This window comes from Rhinatrema bivittatum, chromosome 2 (assembly GCF_901001135.1).
Source record: "Rhinatrema bivittatum chromosome 2, aRhiBiv1.1, whole genome shotgun sequence".
NCBI classification, from domain to species: domain Eukaryota; kingdom Metazoa; phylum Chordata; class Amphibia; order Gymnophiona; family Rhinatrematidae; genus Rhinatrema; species Rhinatrema bivittatum.
Genome location: NC_042616.1, coordinates 258,152,756 through 258,171,687, shown reverse-complemented (window position 1 = coordinate 258,171,687; position 18,932 = coordinate 258,152,756). Strand labels below are relative to the sequence as shown.

General features: G+C 39.7%; 1 protein-coding gene across 4 annotated transcripts in view; it reads right to left on the bottom strand.

Annotated features, from left to right (window-relative positions):
- Nucleotides 1-18,932, bottom strand: part of SLC4A7 (solute carrier family 4 member 7) — a 385,387-nt gene that overhangs the window by 137,394 nt on the left and 229,061 nt on the right. For all 4 annotated transcript variants that reach the window (XM_029589434.1, XM_029589432.1, XM_029589435.1 and 1 more), the window contains one exon: nucleotides 3,111-3,268. In XM_029589434.1, the coding sequence (XP_029445294.1) occupies nucleotides 3,111-3,268 (158 nt within the window). The remainder of the gene's footprint in view (nucleotides 1-3,110; nucleotides 3,269-18,932) is intronic.

The window sequence follows — 18,932 nt, the reverse complement described above, 5'->3', positions numbered from 1 at the left end:
AAACAAATGGAGCACAAAGCTATTAGAGCTGGAGAGAGAATAAAGGATATCATTCCATGATGATTCAAGTGACTTTCGGTGTATGTGCGTGTAGCATTAATATGTGCACTCTGCATTCACGCAAGGTAGAGCAGCTTGTACTGTGCATAGAGTTCCTTAAGTTGCAGTCTCAGACCTAGAAATAGCTTCCGACATGCATAAGTCATTTTTGTTCGGTCCGGGATAAAAGTAAGCCACATTGAGTCATAAGATATTGGCACCTTGGATTTAACTGTTGAAAGGATGGTCAGGCTCTGCTGATAGTGTAAAACGTTTAATATGATTGGCTGTAGGTGTTTCCTGTGAGGAGTCAGCCTTGACAGGATGTGGTATGCATGCTCGATTTCGAGAGGGAGTTCGAATTGCAGGCCAAGACTTGCAAGAATAAGCTGTCTCAGAAATGGTAACATTTGGCTCTTCCTTACCTTCAGGTACCCCCAAGTATGCGTATATTATTCCTCTGGTTGCTATTACACAAGTCTTCTAGATCACGTTGTAAGGAGGCCATTTTGACAGAGGCAGATTTGAGCTCTGAAATCACGGCTTTGCAGGTGTCCATTCTGCCTTCCAGGGATTCAAATACAAGGTTGAGATGCAGCTACACTTGCTGTTAGGTCGGAGAGTCCTAATTTAATAGCACAGTTCGTTTCAATGTTGTGATGCAGCATCTCTTTTAGCTGCAGCAGCTCTAGGAAGAAGGATCATGCTTCGTTCTTTTGGACCCCAAGGCAACAGCAAAAGCAGCCTCTATCTTGCCCATTTTTGTGCCAGACATTCCTTCAACTTTTTCAAAGCAAGTTGCAGGAGTGCAGCAGTACTAATCAGCAACAAAATCTTTGATTCAGAAAGGAGATCTGAGGAGCTAAAGAACTAGGCAGCAATCTCCCTTGGTGCTCACCAGCACCCCCTTAACATTTTAGTCTTTATGGAACTAAACTGCAAGGGGCACAGTGCTGCAGCTCAAAACCAGATTTGCAAGACAAAACCAAGAAAATTCCAGTCTCTTATGGACCTCTTAGAATTATGTAAATTTCAAAAGCTGGTATCAAGGGGGCACCTGCTGGGCACCTATCAGCTATGGAAAGCCATTAAGCTTAAAGCAATGTTGCTGTGGCAGGGCTTTTTCTACCCTTCCAAGCCCAAAAAGTTGCACACCATCTAAGCTGCTGTGATCTTCCCTCACCTGAGACCAGGAAAGTACTGGGAGAGAAAGCTAAATAAAAGACAATTAAAACTAATTTTCCATTCAGGGTGCCCACAGGTTATGACTGCTGGGCAGTTTATATAGAATAGTTAGAAATAATATTACCCAGTATTAAATTAAATTTCTATGGGTCGAGTTTTTAAAAACATTGTTTTCCATCAGTAGATTCCATAACCCTGGTCCATAATTTGTCCTATGGGGCAATTCTTTTTTTTTTAACCACTATTCTCTCTATAACATCTGTCTTTTCTATATAATTAATGTACTTTCAGGCTAATTCAGTGAAATTATCAGAATTTCTATCATTCTTATGTGCTAATCGTGCATTTCCATATCAAACATTGGTTTGGTATAAACCTGGATGAGTGCTGAGATTTTCCAGGGTTATCTCAGGGGCCCAGGTTTAAATCTAGTTGTTGCTTAAAATGGGCATTTATAACTACAGCACCACAGATTTGGAATTTGCTGCCAGCAAAGGTTAGGAGCGAAATTAATTATTTAAAAATTTGGAAGTTGGTTAAGTCCCATCTACTCCCACTTAAGGATTGAGGGAGTTTGTATGATATGATAATTGTGCACACCGCAGCTGTTTTGGGGAAAGAAGGATAGGAGTATAGTGTGGTGTTGTGATACATTCATAGCTGGAAGAGGGACAAAGTACTGTGGGGTGGTAGGTAGGAGGAGGTTTGTTGTTTGTCTGTTTTGGTTTATAAACTTATTTAACTGCTCATGCAGTATATATTTTTTTAAATAAATAAATAAATCATGTACTAATACATTTATAACAAAAGTACAACAAATGTTTTCTCTTTACTTCTTGAATTTACTAATAAGTATAGACTGTAGTAAAATTTATAGAAAAAAATATTGGTTAACTAAGGAGCAAATGAACTAAGCATTTTTCTCCCACATACACAAAATAGGAGTAACCCTTTTGTACATCTAGCCCTTAATGAAAAGCAAAGAAAAGGGGCACAGTGAATTCTGCATTTTCAGACTTTCTCATTTGAATATGATTTATGTAGAAAGAGTGAGTGAAAGCTCGTGTGTTACGAAGAATAAACTATTAAGGACATCATAACTGTAAATAAAACTTGAAAATTTTAATTTGTAGGCGCCGTCACTTTCAGCTTGCAAATTAGTGGAAAAAAAAATGAAGCCTTGTGTATTGTGTTGTAACTACACCACCACAAAGCGGGACAGGACTAGCACCAAGAAGCATGTGAAAATAGTCCATAGTACAAAATTACTGAAAATGAATATACTAAAAGTTCACCAGCAAAATGTGACAGTCCAATTATGGCCTTTATCCAGCACAAAACCACAGCCTGTTAAATAATCAAGCATCACCACCTCCTACAGTTCCAAATAACTTAAGGGAAGCCTATATCTCCAATTCCTTATTGATTTAGCTGGTTTCAGGTGGCCACCTTTTGACTCGAACAGAAGATTTACTAGTATCACCTAAGCCCACTTCTTGTCTACTTGCTCATTCTACACAATTTCACTCCAGGGTCACTTGCATCAGCACAATTTGACTTCTCTATCAAATTTCCAAGTTACTCTACAGTGTGAAATCCAGTAACTACAACAAACACTCTTATTCAGGCTTATTATAAATGTCTGAACCTTGCTGAACTAAGGTTTCAGTTACATAATACCAATCATCCTCCCAGCTCTTTTCTTTCTCCTATACCTCCAGTAACCCATGAATAGCACAGAATATTATTTCTTGCTAAGTGGCTTGCTATAACTTCGGAAACCTTTGTGTGTGTGTGGAGGGAACAAAACCTGCACATTAGAGGTGACAACTAAATTTCCCAGTACTTGATTTTACTTGAAACACCTCGCCCACTGGTGCCATTACCGTGTGGGAATAGGAACTTCCGTGAGACCTGAAAGAAGAACCGCAGGAGAAAGTCTCACAAAAGCAATGACAGGTCTTTCCAAAAGTTCTACTTCTCCCACTAAAACATTGGATGCTTCTGCTCCTGGGGGGATTTTTCTCATAAAGTTCATGTCAACCTATTGTAAAGGAGAAAACAAAACAGAACCGCATAATCAATATACTGTTCCCATTGCTTATCCTGAAATACAGTTAAAAAACAAACAAAAAAACCACATTTGACAAAACCACAATTCCTTAATTGTTTATAAAGATATTGTTTTATAGAAACAATATCTGAAGGTGGTAAAATATCTGACACAAAAAAGCAAAGAACCACAAAATGATTGCTTGCAAAACAGAAAAATATGTCTGTCAATACCATTTCTATACTTTCAACTGTATGGAACTAAATCTACTTTTGAAACCAAATTTAATACAAAAAAGTTCAAAGAAAGGATGTTAATATCCTGAAGACAGAAATCTTCTAAAGACATATCAATTTATATGAAGAATTATGATGCCATCTTTATGAAATATGTAAATCACATTCATGGAATTATACACAATGTGCTGACAAATAAATGTTTCTTTTAAATGAAATGTTAGGACTTAAATTTGACTCAACTTTAAGAATTGTATGCTGTGCCAGTGGATGTGGTGTATAAGCTAACAAAAGGAAAAACGATGTGTATAATTGCATAGAGGAAGGGTTTCAAAATTTCTACAGAACAAACTTTCCTTATTGAAAAACAAATTGGGCAACATGATCAAAGCCAGAAACTGAACACCAGTTACACAGTTATCCATAATCACTTACAGCCGGCCTCTTAAGTCCCTCGCCAAGTGTGCCACAACTACAGTGCCAGGAGACTGACTCCTGCCCAGCAAAAGACAAGGGAGGTATATATACATGGAAAGGCGAAGCAAAAACAACAAAAAATTATATATATATATATATATAGTGAAGCTTGTGGGTAGGTAAATATATTTGTAGCCAAAGGTTTGGGGTTTTTTTTTTTTTTTGTTTTGTTTTTAAGACAAAGCTGCTTCAGTGTGCTCTTCTAAACTATTTAAAGTTAACACAAACTACTTTTGCTTCACCTGTGTTACAGTGCTGGAAGTTTAGCCAGTTAGCTCTAATGCCGGCTGGAGCATTACGATCACATTCTTTAAAACGAAACTGAAGCTGTGTAATATTTTCCTGAGAAAGAATCATTGGCTGTGATTAGAAATAGAACAACCATCTACTATTCAGACTGTTTGGAATACTATAGCCCCTGAAGCAGCCCTTGTTCATGGGCGAAACTCAGCCCGAGTCGGGCACTTTGTTAAACGATCAATACAATTTCTTTCCCTGACACTGATCCACTCCTGCTTTTGTTCCCATTAACATCCATTACATCTTTACCACAAGCTGCATTCATTAGCCACTCATACATTCCATATATATCTTTATGCATATCGCTTATCATAAAATTAAATTACTCTCATAGAATATTATATACTGCAGAATCCCATGCAAGGTTTACTTAGTTAATTTCAAGCTGTTAAAACAGTCCATACAAAGGCCTTTGATTCACCGATACAGGCTTCAAAGGTGTTTTAATCTGCCGTTCATTAAACAAATGTCTCCTGCAATGTAATGCCCTTATGTGGTGCAATAGCGATAACTTGTCACAGAAGGTGCTCGACCTGATCACTTGCCTGATTCATAAGCAATCTACCATATAGAATGATCCAACATTATTCATCAACCCAGTAGGTCATCTTGAATCTTTCACCAAATTCTTACGAACATTACCACTTAAAACTTTACCACTTTTAACTCACTCATTCCCACAATAAGTTTGAGTCATTATTCTGGTATGTTCTGGCCCCACTAGATTCCACTCTTTGCGTCTCATCTTTGTTGAGACCGTTCCAGGAAAAAGTTGACAACTCAGAGCCAATCATTAGCTGACAACCTCTCTTTACCACTACATCTTGTACTTTTATAGGCAATTTCTGTTTAGAAGCATGCAAAAGGTCAAAACACCTGAGAGCTGCAGGGGTCAGGGCTGCCGTGACTGAGTGGTAATGGATTAAAATTAACTAAATAAACCTCGCGTGGGATTCTGCAATATATAATATTGTGTGGAAGTAATTTCGTTTTGTGATCAGCGATATGCATAAAGATATATAAATGCAATACATAAGTTTTTTTTTAAGGAGTGTTAAGCAATTTACAAGTGGGTAATGAATGCAGTTTGTGGTATGGACAGAATGGATGTTAATGGGTACACACAGAAGATTGCTTCATTGTCAATGATTTCTCTCAGGAAGTTTATGTAAATATGGAGATGTAAATGTTTTTTGACATTGTATAATAAAAAGTGTAAATAATTAGTAACAATACTAGTTGAAACATTGGTGGTGTTACTCTTCATCATTCTACCCTGGACAAACCATACTTTGTTGATTTTCCTGCTTGACAGCAGAGCAGGAAGCCAGGCTCAGGTTACTTTGAAGTTTAACATTGTAAGGATGGATATATAAAAGTTTCAACACCTCTTTATACTGAGTATGGTTTGTCCAGGATACAATGATAAATCTTATCAACAGAAACTTGGTCCTTTACTCAGATAGTTAATGTCTCAGCCTCCAAGATAAGATGAAACAAAAGGTCTTTTGTTGAGAGGAGACCAAAAAAAAAAAAAAAAGTTCCAGTGGTAAACGGAACAGATTCACAATCAAGGAGAGAAGCTTTGCAAGTACAGCAAAGTCATTGTCAAGTTTCATGGTAGGAAATCAATTATATTAGAGGATTGGACCATTAACTGAAAGGAGTTTATATACCACAAGAACATTTCCCAAAAGAAGTAGGATATTGGAAACGTCATATTTTCTCCTGAGACATTCAAAATAATTTAAGGACATTTATATGCAATTTTTCTAAAAGTGGTTTTAATGGAAATGTAACTGTTTTCAGATTTTATTCTTTGAGTATATTACTAATAAAATATATGGTTAATACTTTTTATTTTATTTACAGCATTATTTTTCAAAACTTTAATTAGCTTTTTACCACAGTACTATATTAGTTATATACACACAGGTGAAGCAAGAGCAGCTGGTGCTACCGTAACTATGGATAGTTGAGAATGGCACACTGAAGTAGCTTTGTATAAAAACAAACTTCAGCTACAAATGAGCAATAGCTACAAGCTTCATTATCACAAAATTTCAATATAGTTTTCTGGTAACTGAACCACTGTTCAGGAACATGGTTCGATTTAGGAAGCATATTCAAGTTCTTTTTTTCTCCAAACCTATGGCAGTTTTTTATTTTCATTTTTGAAGGAGTGGTAGGGGTGGAGTTACAAAAGTCACAGAATCTGCTGTATAAGTAAGCATGAAAATATTTTATTTTATTTATTTATAATATTTATTAAGCACTTTCCAATTTTATGGTAAAATTTTCCAAAGCGATGTACATGTTTAGCCATCACAATATCATACAAACAATAAAACAAGCTACATCCATTAAAACAAAAATAGTAAATCATGTTACCATCCCTCTATAACATGCAGAAAAATACCTCAACTCAGACCTCATCGCTACACCCTTTAAACTTAAAGAGCCTTCCCAGTTTAATTTGGAAGCTCTAACATCAGCCATGTTTTTATTTTATGCTGAAATATCAAGTCCAATTCTTCCCTGATGTCCAATGGAAGACTATTCCAGAATTTGGAAACCATCATGGAAAGACCGATTTTTAAGTCTTACATGACAAACTCAGAGTGAAGTTGCAGCTGTAAACCATACTGAAAGTGAGTAACTTTGAGGACGTTTCCAAAGGATTTTGTCCTTGCAAGGTGTTAAATGCTAGGACAAGGGTCTTTAAATTTGCATCTCAATTTGACTGGCAATCAGTGTAGTTTCACAAGCAGTGGTACAGATGATTCTGGCCTAGACCATCCTAAAACCAGCCTAGCAACTATATTTTTTTCAAAATAAACAAAAATAGACAAACCCAAAAACAGAACGAGCCCATACATGTGGGCCATGTGTGAGCAACGTGAGTTTTAAGAAGCCAGGAGGTACGTGCGTACATACCTGGGCGCATGTCAAGAATAAGGGGGCAAAAAAGGGATGGGACCAAGACTTACGCACGTAACCCCCAAATTTTGCAAGGCTGAACATGGCAATGCATGCTATGTTATCTGCGTAACTTTACTACTGGTCCTGATGAGGCGCAAGTCTGGAGATTTTGAGCCAAAGGGATCCTAAACACCTGGGGAGGGGTGAGAGACCGAATCTGACACTCTCTCTCTCCCACTGTAAGAGAGGCATTTTCACAACTCCGGGTGGGTTTTGGAAGAGAGCAGTGTTACACTGGTCTGCCTGGGGTGCAAGGGTCTGTAGACCTTTTAACACCGCTGCCCCCCCCCCCCTCAAAACCCACTCTGAGTTGAAAGTGCCCCTCTAACAGTGGGAGGTATAAAGAGAGTGTCAGATTGTCTCCCTCCCCTCTCCCAAACATGGTCACTTGTGTGAGTATGCGCGTAAAGGCTCCACACATACGCGCGGTAGGGATATTTTAAATGATACGCGTGTACTTGCATGGACAATATAAAATTAAGCAGATTTTTATTCACGTGCCCAATTCACACATTTATGGGTGCAACTGCGCTCCTTTTAAAATTTACCTAAGAACATGCCATACTGGGTCAGACCAAGGGTCCATCAGGCCCAGCATCCTGTTTCCAACAGTGGCCAATCCAGGCCATAAGAACCTGGCAAGCACCCAAAACTAAGTCTATTCCATGTAACCATTGCTAATGGCAGTGGCTATTTTCTAAGTCAACTTAATTAATAGCAGGTAATGGACTTCTCCTCCAAGAACTTATCCAATCCTTTTTAAACACAGCTATACTAACTGCACTAACCACATCCTCTGGCAACAAATTCCAGAGTTTAATTGTGCGTTGAGTAAAAAAGAACTTTCTCTGATTAGTTTTAAATGTGCCACATGCTAACTTCATGGAGTGCCCCCAGTCCTTCTATTATCCAAAAGAGTAAATAACAGATTCACATTTTACCCGTTCTAGACCTCTCATGATTTTAAACATCTCTATCATATCCCCCCTCAGCCGTCTCTTCTCCAAGCTGAAAAGTCCTAACCTCTTTAGTCTTTCCTCATAGGGGAGCTATTAAGTCTTTGTAGCAGAGAAGCATGAAAATGAAAATGTCCTTCCCTCAATTTGCTGAATAATACAAATTTACCCCAGATTCATCAAAATGCTATAAATATCACGAAAATAGCGCCTGCAATAAAAAAGGGGCATGATTAGGATAATTTCCCTGCTACCGCATAAGTAATTTCCACAACATGCGATACACTTATTGCTCCACTCATTTTCACATCGCACACTGAGTAATCCACTGCAGGTGTGTCACAGACTGAAAAAGCTTTTATTGCAAATGGCTGAGAGAAAGACTCTGCAGAGGCTCACATATAAGTTTACTATTTATACCACTGTAAGAGGGGGCGCTAGTAACTCTGGGTTTAGTTCTTTCCAGCATTAAAACCTGCATAGCTGTGTGTTACTCTATTGCATTTGACGTTAGGAGTCGCTCATTACCATTAACCATGGCCCAAACTCCTCCCACTTGCATAGTAAATGTGACATTTGCATACTAACACGTTGCAGTAAATAAAGCAGGGGTTACAGCATTATCACATGTATTAATGCAAAATAATAAATGACCCTGTTAGGCTGAAAAAAATGTTACAAATGGTTGGGAACATAATGGATACCATTCTGATTTAATCTGTTGATCAGATCTGTTGCCATTTGTGACTTAGATACTGGGAAATTGATATATACGGTACTTAAAATTTTGCTAGGTAAAACCTCTAAGGTGGCCAGAAAGACAAATCATAAAAGTTATTTTAAACAAATTAGAACATATTAATGTAAAAAAAAATATATAACAAAAAGGAAACGGAATTGCTATCTTGTTCAAATGGTAATATATAAAAATGATACTATTAAAGCATGATCTCATTAATACTCCTCATTAATACTCCAGGCATGGTACAATGTTGAAATTTTCTTTTCAAGAATCAAAAAGCCACAAAATAAGTACACAACACATACATTTTGCCATATAGAAAACACATTACTAAACCTGACCAGTATTACAGACCATGAGTGACCATAAAATGTCAAATATCACAAATTCAATATAGAAAATCTTGATTTATGATATAGCCACAAAGAAATATCAAACATAAACTAGTTAAATAGGAAAATTCTACAGACAAATTTATATGACCAAAACCCATCCTGTTCTACTCTCTCCACATTTAAGACAATTCCAAAGTGAAAAGCCAGGTGTTTTTATACTTTTCAAAAGAAAAGGTAGGAATTCAAGCTCCTCAGCTCTAGAGACAGCATTTTCTACAGTGAATGCCCAGCTACATAAAGCTCTGCCATGAATAGAAGCTAATCTAGTAACCTTAAGTAAAGGTTCTGAGAGAAATTCCCCATGTGGATCTCAACAATTGCATGAAAATATATGGCTGTAAATGTTTTAGATATAACTGTCCCTACCCCTGACAAGTTGTATACACAAGGTTCAGAAGATTAAACTGCATCCTATTTTCCACACAGAGACAATGTAGGCTCTCTAGGACAACAGTTATATGATACTTTACGGAATGAATTTGCTTGCTGCAAACTGGGTTCTCTATGGTCAGCAGGATGAATTAGCCATATCATGGGGGTGATGTCATCCAATAACGCTGTACAAACCATGCTCTCAGAGCTCAGTACAGCTTGTGCAGGATTTCCCATATGATCGCTGTCTCGTGAGTGAAATTTCAGAGCCTAGCACGGTAGTGGACTCTCCAGGGAGAACAATGGATGTAAAACATGGCTAATTCATCCTGCTGTCTATGGAGAACCTCATTTATGGTAAGAAAACTCACTTTTTCTGTTGATAAGCAGGCTGAATTTGCCATAAAATGTAGAGAGTCCCAAGCTGAAGGTTGCACTGCGGAACATTAATAGACAACAACCCAAGACTTTTCACCCCCCCCCCCCCCCCCCCAAGGACAGTAGACTACGAAGAAAACAGATTACACAAAACTACCTGACCAAATTTACTGTCAGTTGTTGAGATACTGTCCAGATAGTAATGGTATGTGAAGATGTGAACAGACAGCCGTATTGAAGTATTGCAGATATGTACAATGGAGAGAGACTTGAGATGGGCCAGAGGTCACCATTGTTTGCACTCTATGGGCTTTGACGGAGTCTGTAATCTGACAGCTGGCTAAAGTATAGCAGTGGGTGATGCATTCTGCCACCCAGTTGGACAAGAGTCCACTTAGTCTCTGCTCTTCTGAGTCTGTTACATTCATAGGAAACAAACAGATGGGAAGCCTGAAGAAAAGGTTGAGTCCTTTGTAGATAACAGGCTCAGACCCTCTTAAAATCCAAAGTGTGTAGGGTTCTCTCACCCCTATGGACATGAGGCCTCAGGAAAAAAATTGGTAACATGACGGCTTGATTAGTGATGAAGGTGGATACAACCTTCAGTACAAACTTCTGGTGAGTGCAAAGTACCACCCTATTGTGAAAAAAATGCAGATAAGTGAAGTACAAGACCAGGCTTACAATTTGCTAATTCTTTGTGCTGACATGACAGCCACTGGAAAAATTACTTTCCAATAGTAGGTCTAAGGGCTCGAAAAAAGATTTCATCAATTGGGCGAAGACTATTTAGGTTCCATAGAACCGCAGGCTTGATCACCAGGGGTTTTGTACACCATTATCCTTTCATGAATTTTGAGACCATCAGATGAACAGAGATAGGTGTTCCATCTACGAACGGATGAAAAGCCATGATGGTACTTTCCCAGAGGTTGTGCACAAACCAGGTATGGACAGGGAGAGAGGGTAATGAAATATATTCCTAAGAAGGCAATCTAATAGGTTCACGGAGGACGCACTGCACCAGTAGATGAACCTGTTCCATTTGAACCCATACGATCTTCAAGCCAACGATTTCCTGGTAGAGATCACCATATCCTCTACCGACCTAGAAAGTGCCCAAGACAATCAGCAAGCGCTCAATCTCTGCGCCATCAAGTTGAGATATTGTACACATCCCCTTTCCTGGGTCAGAAAGGTCAATGCTGTACCATGCTGGATTGGTGTTGCATCATGGAAGCACCTATTGTATGATTTCTGATCATATTTTAGAAGATCTAAAATTCTGTGCTTTTAAGGTTAAGTCAAAATGGTGAGTAGTAAATCTGGATTTATATTTGAGAGGAGCAGAAGAATTTTTCATTTTAATATACGCTCCTTTAGTGTAAATTTAGATCTTGATTTTTAAATATTCTTGTAATTTGTTGTAAATCTATTGATATTTTTATTTCCCCTTTTTTCATTTTATTTTGTATTTAATATTTTATTTTTATGTCTGCTACTTTGTTTTTCATTTTGGTCTTAATATATATTTTCCCTATCTAGAATTATTTTTATTTTGAAACTTTTAAGTCTTTGGTATAATTTAAATGTCCATCTACTCCTTGATTCAAGTCTTTTTCCCTTTCCTCCTTTTCCGGACCTCATTCCCACACTACCCTTTTTCTATTCATCCCTTTCTTCTCCCTCCTCACCCTATTTTCCCTTCTTCCTCATTTCCCATCCCCTCTCTTTACAAAATATAAGATTTGTCCTCTCGCATCAGACTAAAGTTCCATCAAGCCCAGTATCCTGTTTTTAACAGTGGCCAATCCAGGTCACATGTACCAGGCAGGATCTAAAAAGGTCAATAGATTCCATGCATAGATTTCCCAAACTCCACCTTAATGATTTATGGACTTCTTCCAGAACTTGTCCAAACCTTTTTTAATCCCAGTGACACTAACAACTTTCACCACATCCTCTGGCAACAAATTGCACAGTTTAACTATTTGTTGAGTAAAAAAAATATTTACTCTTATTTGTCTTAAATGTATTACCTAGTAACTCCATCTTCTATCCCCTAGTTTTTGTACATTTTGAAAGAGTAAATAACCAATTCATATTTACCCGTTCCATGCCACTCATTTTATAGACCTCTGTCATATCTCCCCTCAGCTGTCTCGTCTCCAAGCTGAAGAGTCCTAATTCCTTTAGTCTTTTCTCAAAGGGGACTCACTCCATGGTCATTTACAAATGTGTTAAAAAGCTGTGGTCCTGGTATAGATCCACTATCCAGCTTTTCCCATTGTGAAAAATTGACCATTTAGGCCTGCTCTCTGTTTTCCACATTTTAAACAGTTCTCAATCCACAATAGAAAATTGCTTCCTATACCATGACTTTTTAATTTCCTGAAGAGTCTCATGTTGTACTTTGTTATATGCTTTCTGAAAATCCAGTTCTCAATTATGCCAGAGTGCGGACAGTGGAACCTTCATCTGCTGGTGGTAAGTTGGCCTTGCAAGGAAAAGCATTTAAATTACTGGCTGTGTATACAGTGTGCTAGCTATAAAGTTAGTATTTAATTGCCTGTGTTAGAATTACGTGTATTCTGAACTGGTAAAGGTTAATATTTAATTGCTATGATAGAATTGTGTGTGTGATGAAGCAGGGGCATCATATAGGCAGAAGTAGCCTGGAGAGATAGGACAAGTAGAGACTTCAGAAGGCAGGAAAAGCTCTAAAGGGATGCCAGGGGGAACATTGTTTCAAGATGGAAAGTAAAAGTAAAAGTAAATAAGAATTGGCTAGAGAATTGTAAAGCCAGAATGAAAAGGAAGCACAAGGTTGCTGGGAAATGTAATTTGGAGATCCTTTGCAGAGAACTAACTAGGATCAAGGTATTGGCTACTAATTAGCAAGACACAGCTGAGGCCAATTATGGAGCTACTCTAGAAAAATCAGCAAGTCTCTTAAGCTAGAGAAGGAGAGACAGGTAGAGAGCCAGTGGATAAAGACTCACTCAGACTCAGATGCAGTGGTGCCCACAGCCTGTGGTAAGGGGGATTATGAATCTACAAAAAGATATAATTGGGAGTAAATTCTATGTTGTAGGAAATTGGGCTGGGCTACAGTTTTCCAAAAGATTCTTACTGGGAAAATTCTGTTGTCTCAGGAAAGAAACAAAGTCGAACGTGAACACTGATATCTGGAATAAAGCTGGTTTATTGCCAGTGGCTGGCTCAGAGTAGTATGTTCCAGAAAACCATCAGCGGGATGTACAGGGCCTAGGTAGTGATGGGAAGTGCACACATATCCAAAGCAAACTCCAAAAAGACTGAAGAAAATTGTTAACAGTCCAGGCAGTGCAGAAGCAATAAGACAGCATAGATAAGTACAAGGGTCTGAAGGAAGTGGCCAGGCTCGATGCTGAGAGATGTGGCGAATTGGAAGGAGCTGCTCGGACAGAGTAAGCTGTTGAGAGCTTGAGAGGTCCATTTGTCCTACACTCTGGAAGTCTATCTGGGGTCAGATAGAGTACTAATATATGAGGAGGACAAGTACAGCTTGCAGTAATATGATTGACTGTTGCTAAGAATACCAGTGGAGATCTGGGCTGCTGCTATATGAAGCCAATGCTTCATTACAGTATGTTCTGGGAAAACAAATTAATTCTGTGAGCTAGTAAAAGTTAGTATTTGTTTGGCGGTTTCAGAATTATGAGCTTGCAAAGATCACTTACTCAATCTGACAAGGCAAGAGTATGGTTCCAGAGGTACTAGTCACTGATTTGATTTCCATTCTCCCCCCCCCCCAGTCACAATTTTTGATATAAAGATTACCATTCCCTCTAGGAGGAAAATCTTGAAAAGTCAATTAGTGATTTAGAACAGGACTGGCTAAACCTTTCACATACCAAGAGTAAAGGAATCAGAATGCCCAGTATCAGAGGTAGATTTGAGGAGCCGTGCATGCATTTGCCAGCACATGCACATGGACGCCATTTTAAAACGTTCACGTGTTTTAAAATTGGCTATTCACACATACATGTACACGCAAATGCCACCTCACTCACTTAAGTGGGAGGGATTTTACTAGACACGCACACCGATGCAATTACCAATACTCTCAGTTTGTGCCCAGTTTGCCCCAGTAAAGGAGAGGATTTCCTAAACCCCTAGCTAACTAACCTCCCTTTTCCCCATTAGGCCCGAGCATTAAAACCCTGCTGACTATCCTATTTTTGTTTTACAACTTACATGCCCGTCCACAGCAGAAGTAAAGTTATGCGGTACGGGATCCCGGTGCACGCTTGTGCGCGTAAAGACTTGCGTGCAGACTTCATTGGGCAGTTCTGGCCTGCCCATTCTCCTCCCAAGACCATGCCGATGCGCCACCCCTTTAGGCAAAAAGTTTTTTGTGAGGGTACCGGGAGATACACGCGTACCCGTGCAGGTTTTAGAATCCGTGCGGTGCGCACCACTCTGAGCCACTTACATAAATCCTGGCTTCAGCGCACATAGGGCTTTTAAAATTGATCAGAGAGAGTCTTGCGTTTGAGAGATGGGAGGGTCCCCCCCCTTCAAGAAGCCAGAGATATTACAAGGGATGGCAAGAAGAGTGACCTTCATGGCATCAAGCTGGGGGAATACCTTATTGCTCTTTTGAATCAGAGTCTGTGAACACCCAAGCCCAAAGAGGAAAAGGGTGCCAAAAGCAACCGTTGCCCAGAGTGCCATTTTGTCCAGCAACTACCCTGCAAGGGAAGGGATGAGTAGTGGGGATCCCCCTTCCCATCATCCTTATCAGTATCTCTTGTGCAATACTCCCACTTTGTTCCAAACTTCTCTCAATCCCATCCTGTCCCCTCCAGTCTCTCTCAATCGTCCCATCGGTCTGTCCCTCTCACTCAGTCCCTCACCTGGTCCTCACGTCTCTCAGCAGCTCCAGTATAACAACATCTCTCACCTCTCACTACCCCCTCCTAAGAGCTACAAGGGGGCCTCAGTGGCTCCATTATAAAACCTCCTGTACCCGTCCTCTCCTCACTCTCTGACCAGCACCAGTAGCTCCCTTCCCCCCACATCCTCTATTCTTCCACCCCTTCTCACCTAAGACTTCATCCATTCTTGCTTTCACCTTCTTCACCAGATCTGGTTCTGTCACTATCCTCTCTCTTTGCACCTGTAACTCACACACCTTCATCACTTCTGCCCACCCTGACACTACATTTAGCTTTATCATCCTCCATCACCACTTCTGGCTTTCTTTCAAACACACCCTCTCCCCCTCTGGCTCTCATACCTCTCAACTAGCATTTCTTCAATTCTCTGGAACCTCTTCTTTCTCCATCCCTGGCTCTCTCATGCCCCCTCCACTCCAATGTTCCCAATTTTAGTTACGTTTTCCTTAAAGGAAAGTTGCTTTGGCACATTTGTACAGGTCAGATGTCATCTAAGCAGCTCTTCACAACTCATAATTGTTCCACTAAGTGATCATCACAGGATCTGTGTCCTCTGCAAAACAGTAGGGGGTGGATTTTGAAAGGGTTACGCATGTATATTACCCGCGTAACTGCGAAAAGCTGCTCCTGCGCTCGCCGAGCCTATTTTGCATAGGCCCGGCAACGCACGCAAACCCCAGGACGCACGTATTTCCGGGCGCTTGAAAAAAAGGGGTGGGGAGTGGGCGGGGCGGGACAGCCCGCACAACCTATGCCTGCTCGGAGGTAGGCGAAGCTTATTTAACAAAGGTCGGGGGGGGTTTAGATAGGGCTGGGGGGCAGAAGGAAAGTTCCCTCCGAGACCGCTCCAATTTCGGAGTGGCCTCAGAAGGAACGGGGAAAGCCATCGGGCTCCCCTAGGGCTCAGCGTGCACCCCCTTGCATGCGCAGACCCTGGATTTTATAACCTGTGCACGGCTGTGCACGTATGTTATAAATTTGGGCGTAGATTTGTGCGCGCCGGGTTGCACGCACAAATCTACACCAGCGCGTACCTCTTAAAATCTGGCCCTAGGTGTGATATCTGATTATTAATATCTATAGGGTTAAGGATAAATCCATAATCCAATAAATTAAGAGTTCTCCATGGAGTGCCAGACAAAACAGGAGAGGTGACAAGTAATCTCCCAGTGAAGAATATTTCATGATCTTGATCTCAGAAATTACATTGTCCATATTTACAATTCAGATAGAATGCAATCTGCTACATTTTCATATCAAACTTGATGTACTCAGTGCAGCGTTCACCCTACATCAAGGCAATTGTCAGAGTAGGATGCTTTTTTGTTTTGTTTTAAATAGTTATGCTGTACTGAGATTTTGATTTTTCCTTCAACTGGCCATACTGCTTTTATTCAGCATCAAATGCTCTCTGGATCCATATGCTCCTATTCTGTTGACATGCTATGCAATTGTATATTCTATCTGCAGCTAATGCAGTGAACAGGTTGTAGATTGTAAGTAGGCAAGTTATTGGTCAGAGGTTTCTGGGGACTTTACCTGGGTCTCTATTTTGAAGGAATAGTCATCTAAGAACATAAGAAATTGCCATGCTGGGTCAAGACCAAGGGTCCATCAAGCCCAGCATCCTGTTTCCAACAAAGGCCAAACCAGGCCACAAGAACCTGGCAAGTACACAAACACCAAGAAGATCCCATGCTACTGATGCAATTAATAGCAGTGGCTATTCCCTAAGTAGCCGTTAATAGACTTCTCTAAACCTTTTTTGAACCCAGCTACACTAACTGCGCTAACCACATCCTCTGGCAACAAATTCCAGAGCTTTATTGTGCGGTGAGTGAAAAAGAATTTTCTCTGATTAGTCTTAAATGTGCTACTTGCTAACTTCATGGAATGCCCCCTAGTCCTTCTATTATTCGAAAGTGTAAATAACCGATTCACATCTACTCATTCAAGACCTTAAGAGATTTGCACGATCTAACCACCTGTCAAAGAATTAAAGAGAATATGGTATACATTCACTTTGTCAACTGTTAAAGATGTCTCCATTGAAGCTTTAGCTCTCACAGAGACTGTCTCATGTGAAGATGTGCGAAAGAGGCGATGGACTGTTGCCAGCATGCGGCTTAACAACTTCATGAAAAGGACAGAGATGTTTTTGATGCTTGATCTGTAGGATTAGTCTTGATAATTTGTTTGCTCGTGGAGGCATAAATTCTTTTCCCTGGATTGTGTCTAGTTAGGTCCCTATGTCAGTTACATGAGATGGTTTCATGCTGCATTTCTGAAGACTGATTAGAAATCCTAGAGATTGAAGCATGCTCATAGTAAGAAGAGTGGATGAATGATCTTCCTGAAGATACTGGCCAGACATGAGTGAATCCTCCTGGTATAGGGAAACATCTGTTTTCCTTAAATAAGCAACAAGGCATTTTTGTGAAAACTTTGGGTGCTGTAGAGAGGCCAAGAACACACTACTGGTAGTGATCCTTTGCTATGGTGAAACATACATAATTCCTGTGAGTTTCGTGAATTAAAATGCAAGTGTAAGCATCTTTTGGATTTATAAGAGAGCAAAAATAGTTGTTCTCTAAGAGGAAAATGATGGCATCCAAAGAGTTCATCCTTTTTTTTTTTCCTTTCTTTAGGTATTTATTGCGATTTCTTAGATTTAAGGCTGGTCAAAGATCATCTTAAGGAATCCAGGAGTATTTGGAATAAAACCCAAGATTTATTTCTTGTAATGGAACTGGTTTTACTGCATTAGCCAGCAAGAGGGATAAAACTTGTTTTAAGAATCATGGTTTTTTGGGGTATCTGAACACTCACTCACTGAAGGATTGTTTGGGGGTTCAGATTTGAGGCTTAATTGGAATCCTTTATGCATGTTCAGGATCTAGTCAGTTATTGCTCATTTGAAATACTGAAGCCTTTCTCTCTACCAGAAACTTGTCTAAGGGTAGGAGAGAAGATCTGATAAAAAATTTAGTAAACAACGTGAATTGAATTTGGTTTTTATCTGCTTTAGAGACTTAGGTTGCCTTCTCTCTGGTACATGGCCAGTTTTAATGCTGCTGCTGGAAAACAAGGGTGTAGATAGGGATTTTGGGGTAGAAATATTCCTTTCTTTAGATCTGAGGCTGACTCTTTCTGATAAGGTTCTGTTACAGGATAGCAGAGAATTTTCTGTTGAAAGAGATTCAACAGAACTAAAAGGCAGCAAATATTAGCCAGCCTGCTGCCCCTAAATGTTCGTCGCCCTAGATACAGACATAATGGGTGCCTATTGAGAAATCCAGGGCTGGGTCAGGAGTGGCGAGTTCTATAGTATTGGCCTGCGATTGAAAAGGACCTTTCTCTGGTTCCTTCCAGATGCACTATCTTGAAGGAAGGGATCTCTAGAGTGCTGGTTGGATGACCTGAGTTTACATGAGGGGATATAGACAATGTTGCGGCGGTCCAAGGAGGAGAGATGCTATACAACAGATTGTGAATGATGACCATTTTATACTGGACATGCCAGTGTATCGGGAGCCAGGACAGTGACAATATGGGAATTGTGTGTTCATAAAGCCTTATGCCTATCAACAATCATGTTGCGAAATTCTGTATAATCTGCATGGATCTGAGGGCATAACAGTAAACCAATCAAGAGGACATTAGAGTTCTAGTCTGCTGCTGCTGGGAACGATATCAATACCTTTATTATGGGCATCTCCTTCATGAGGAAAACTGCTTTCTAAAGGAGGTTGCTAATTTGTGAAGAACGTTTCATAGTAGCTGTTAATATTTGTAAGCTAGAACAATGATCCCTAATCATATCCACAGCCTCTTACTTTGACACCAAAAAGATGTTCTCCTGTTCAGGAGACAT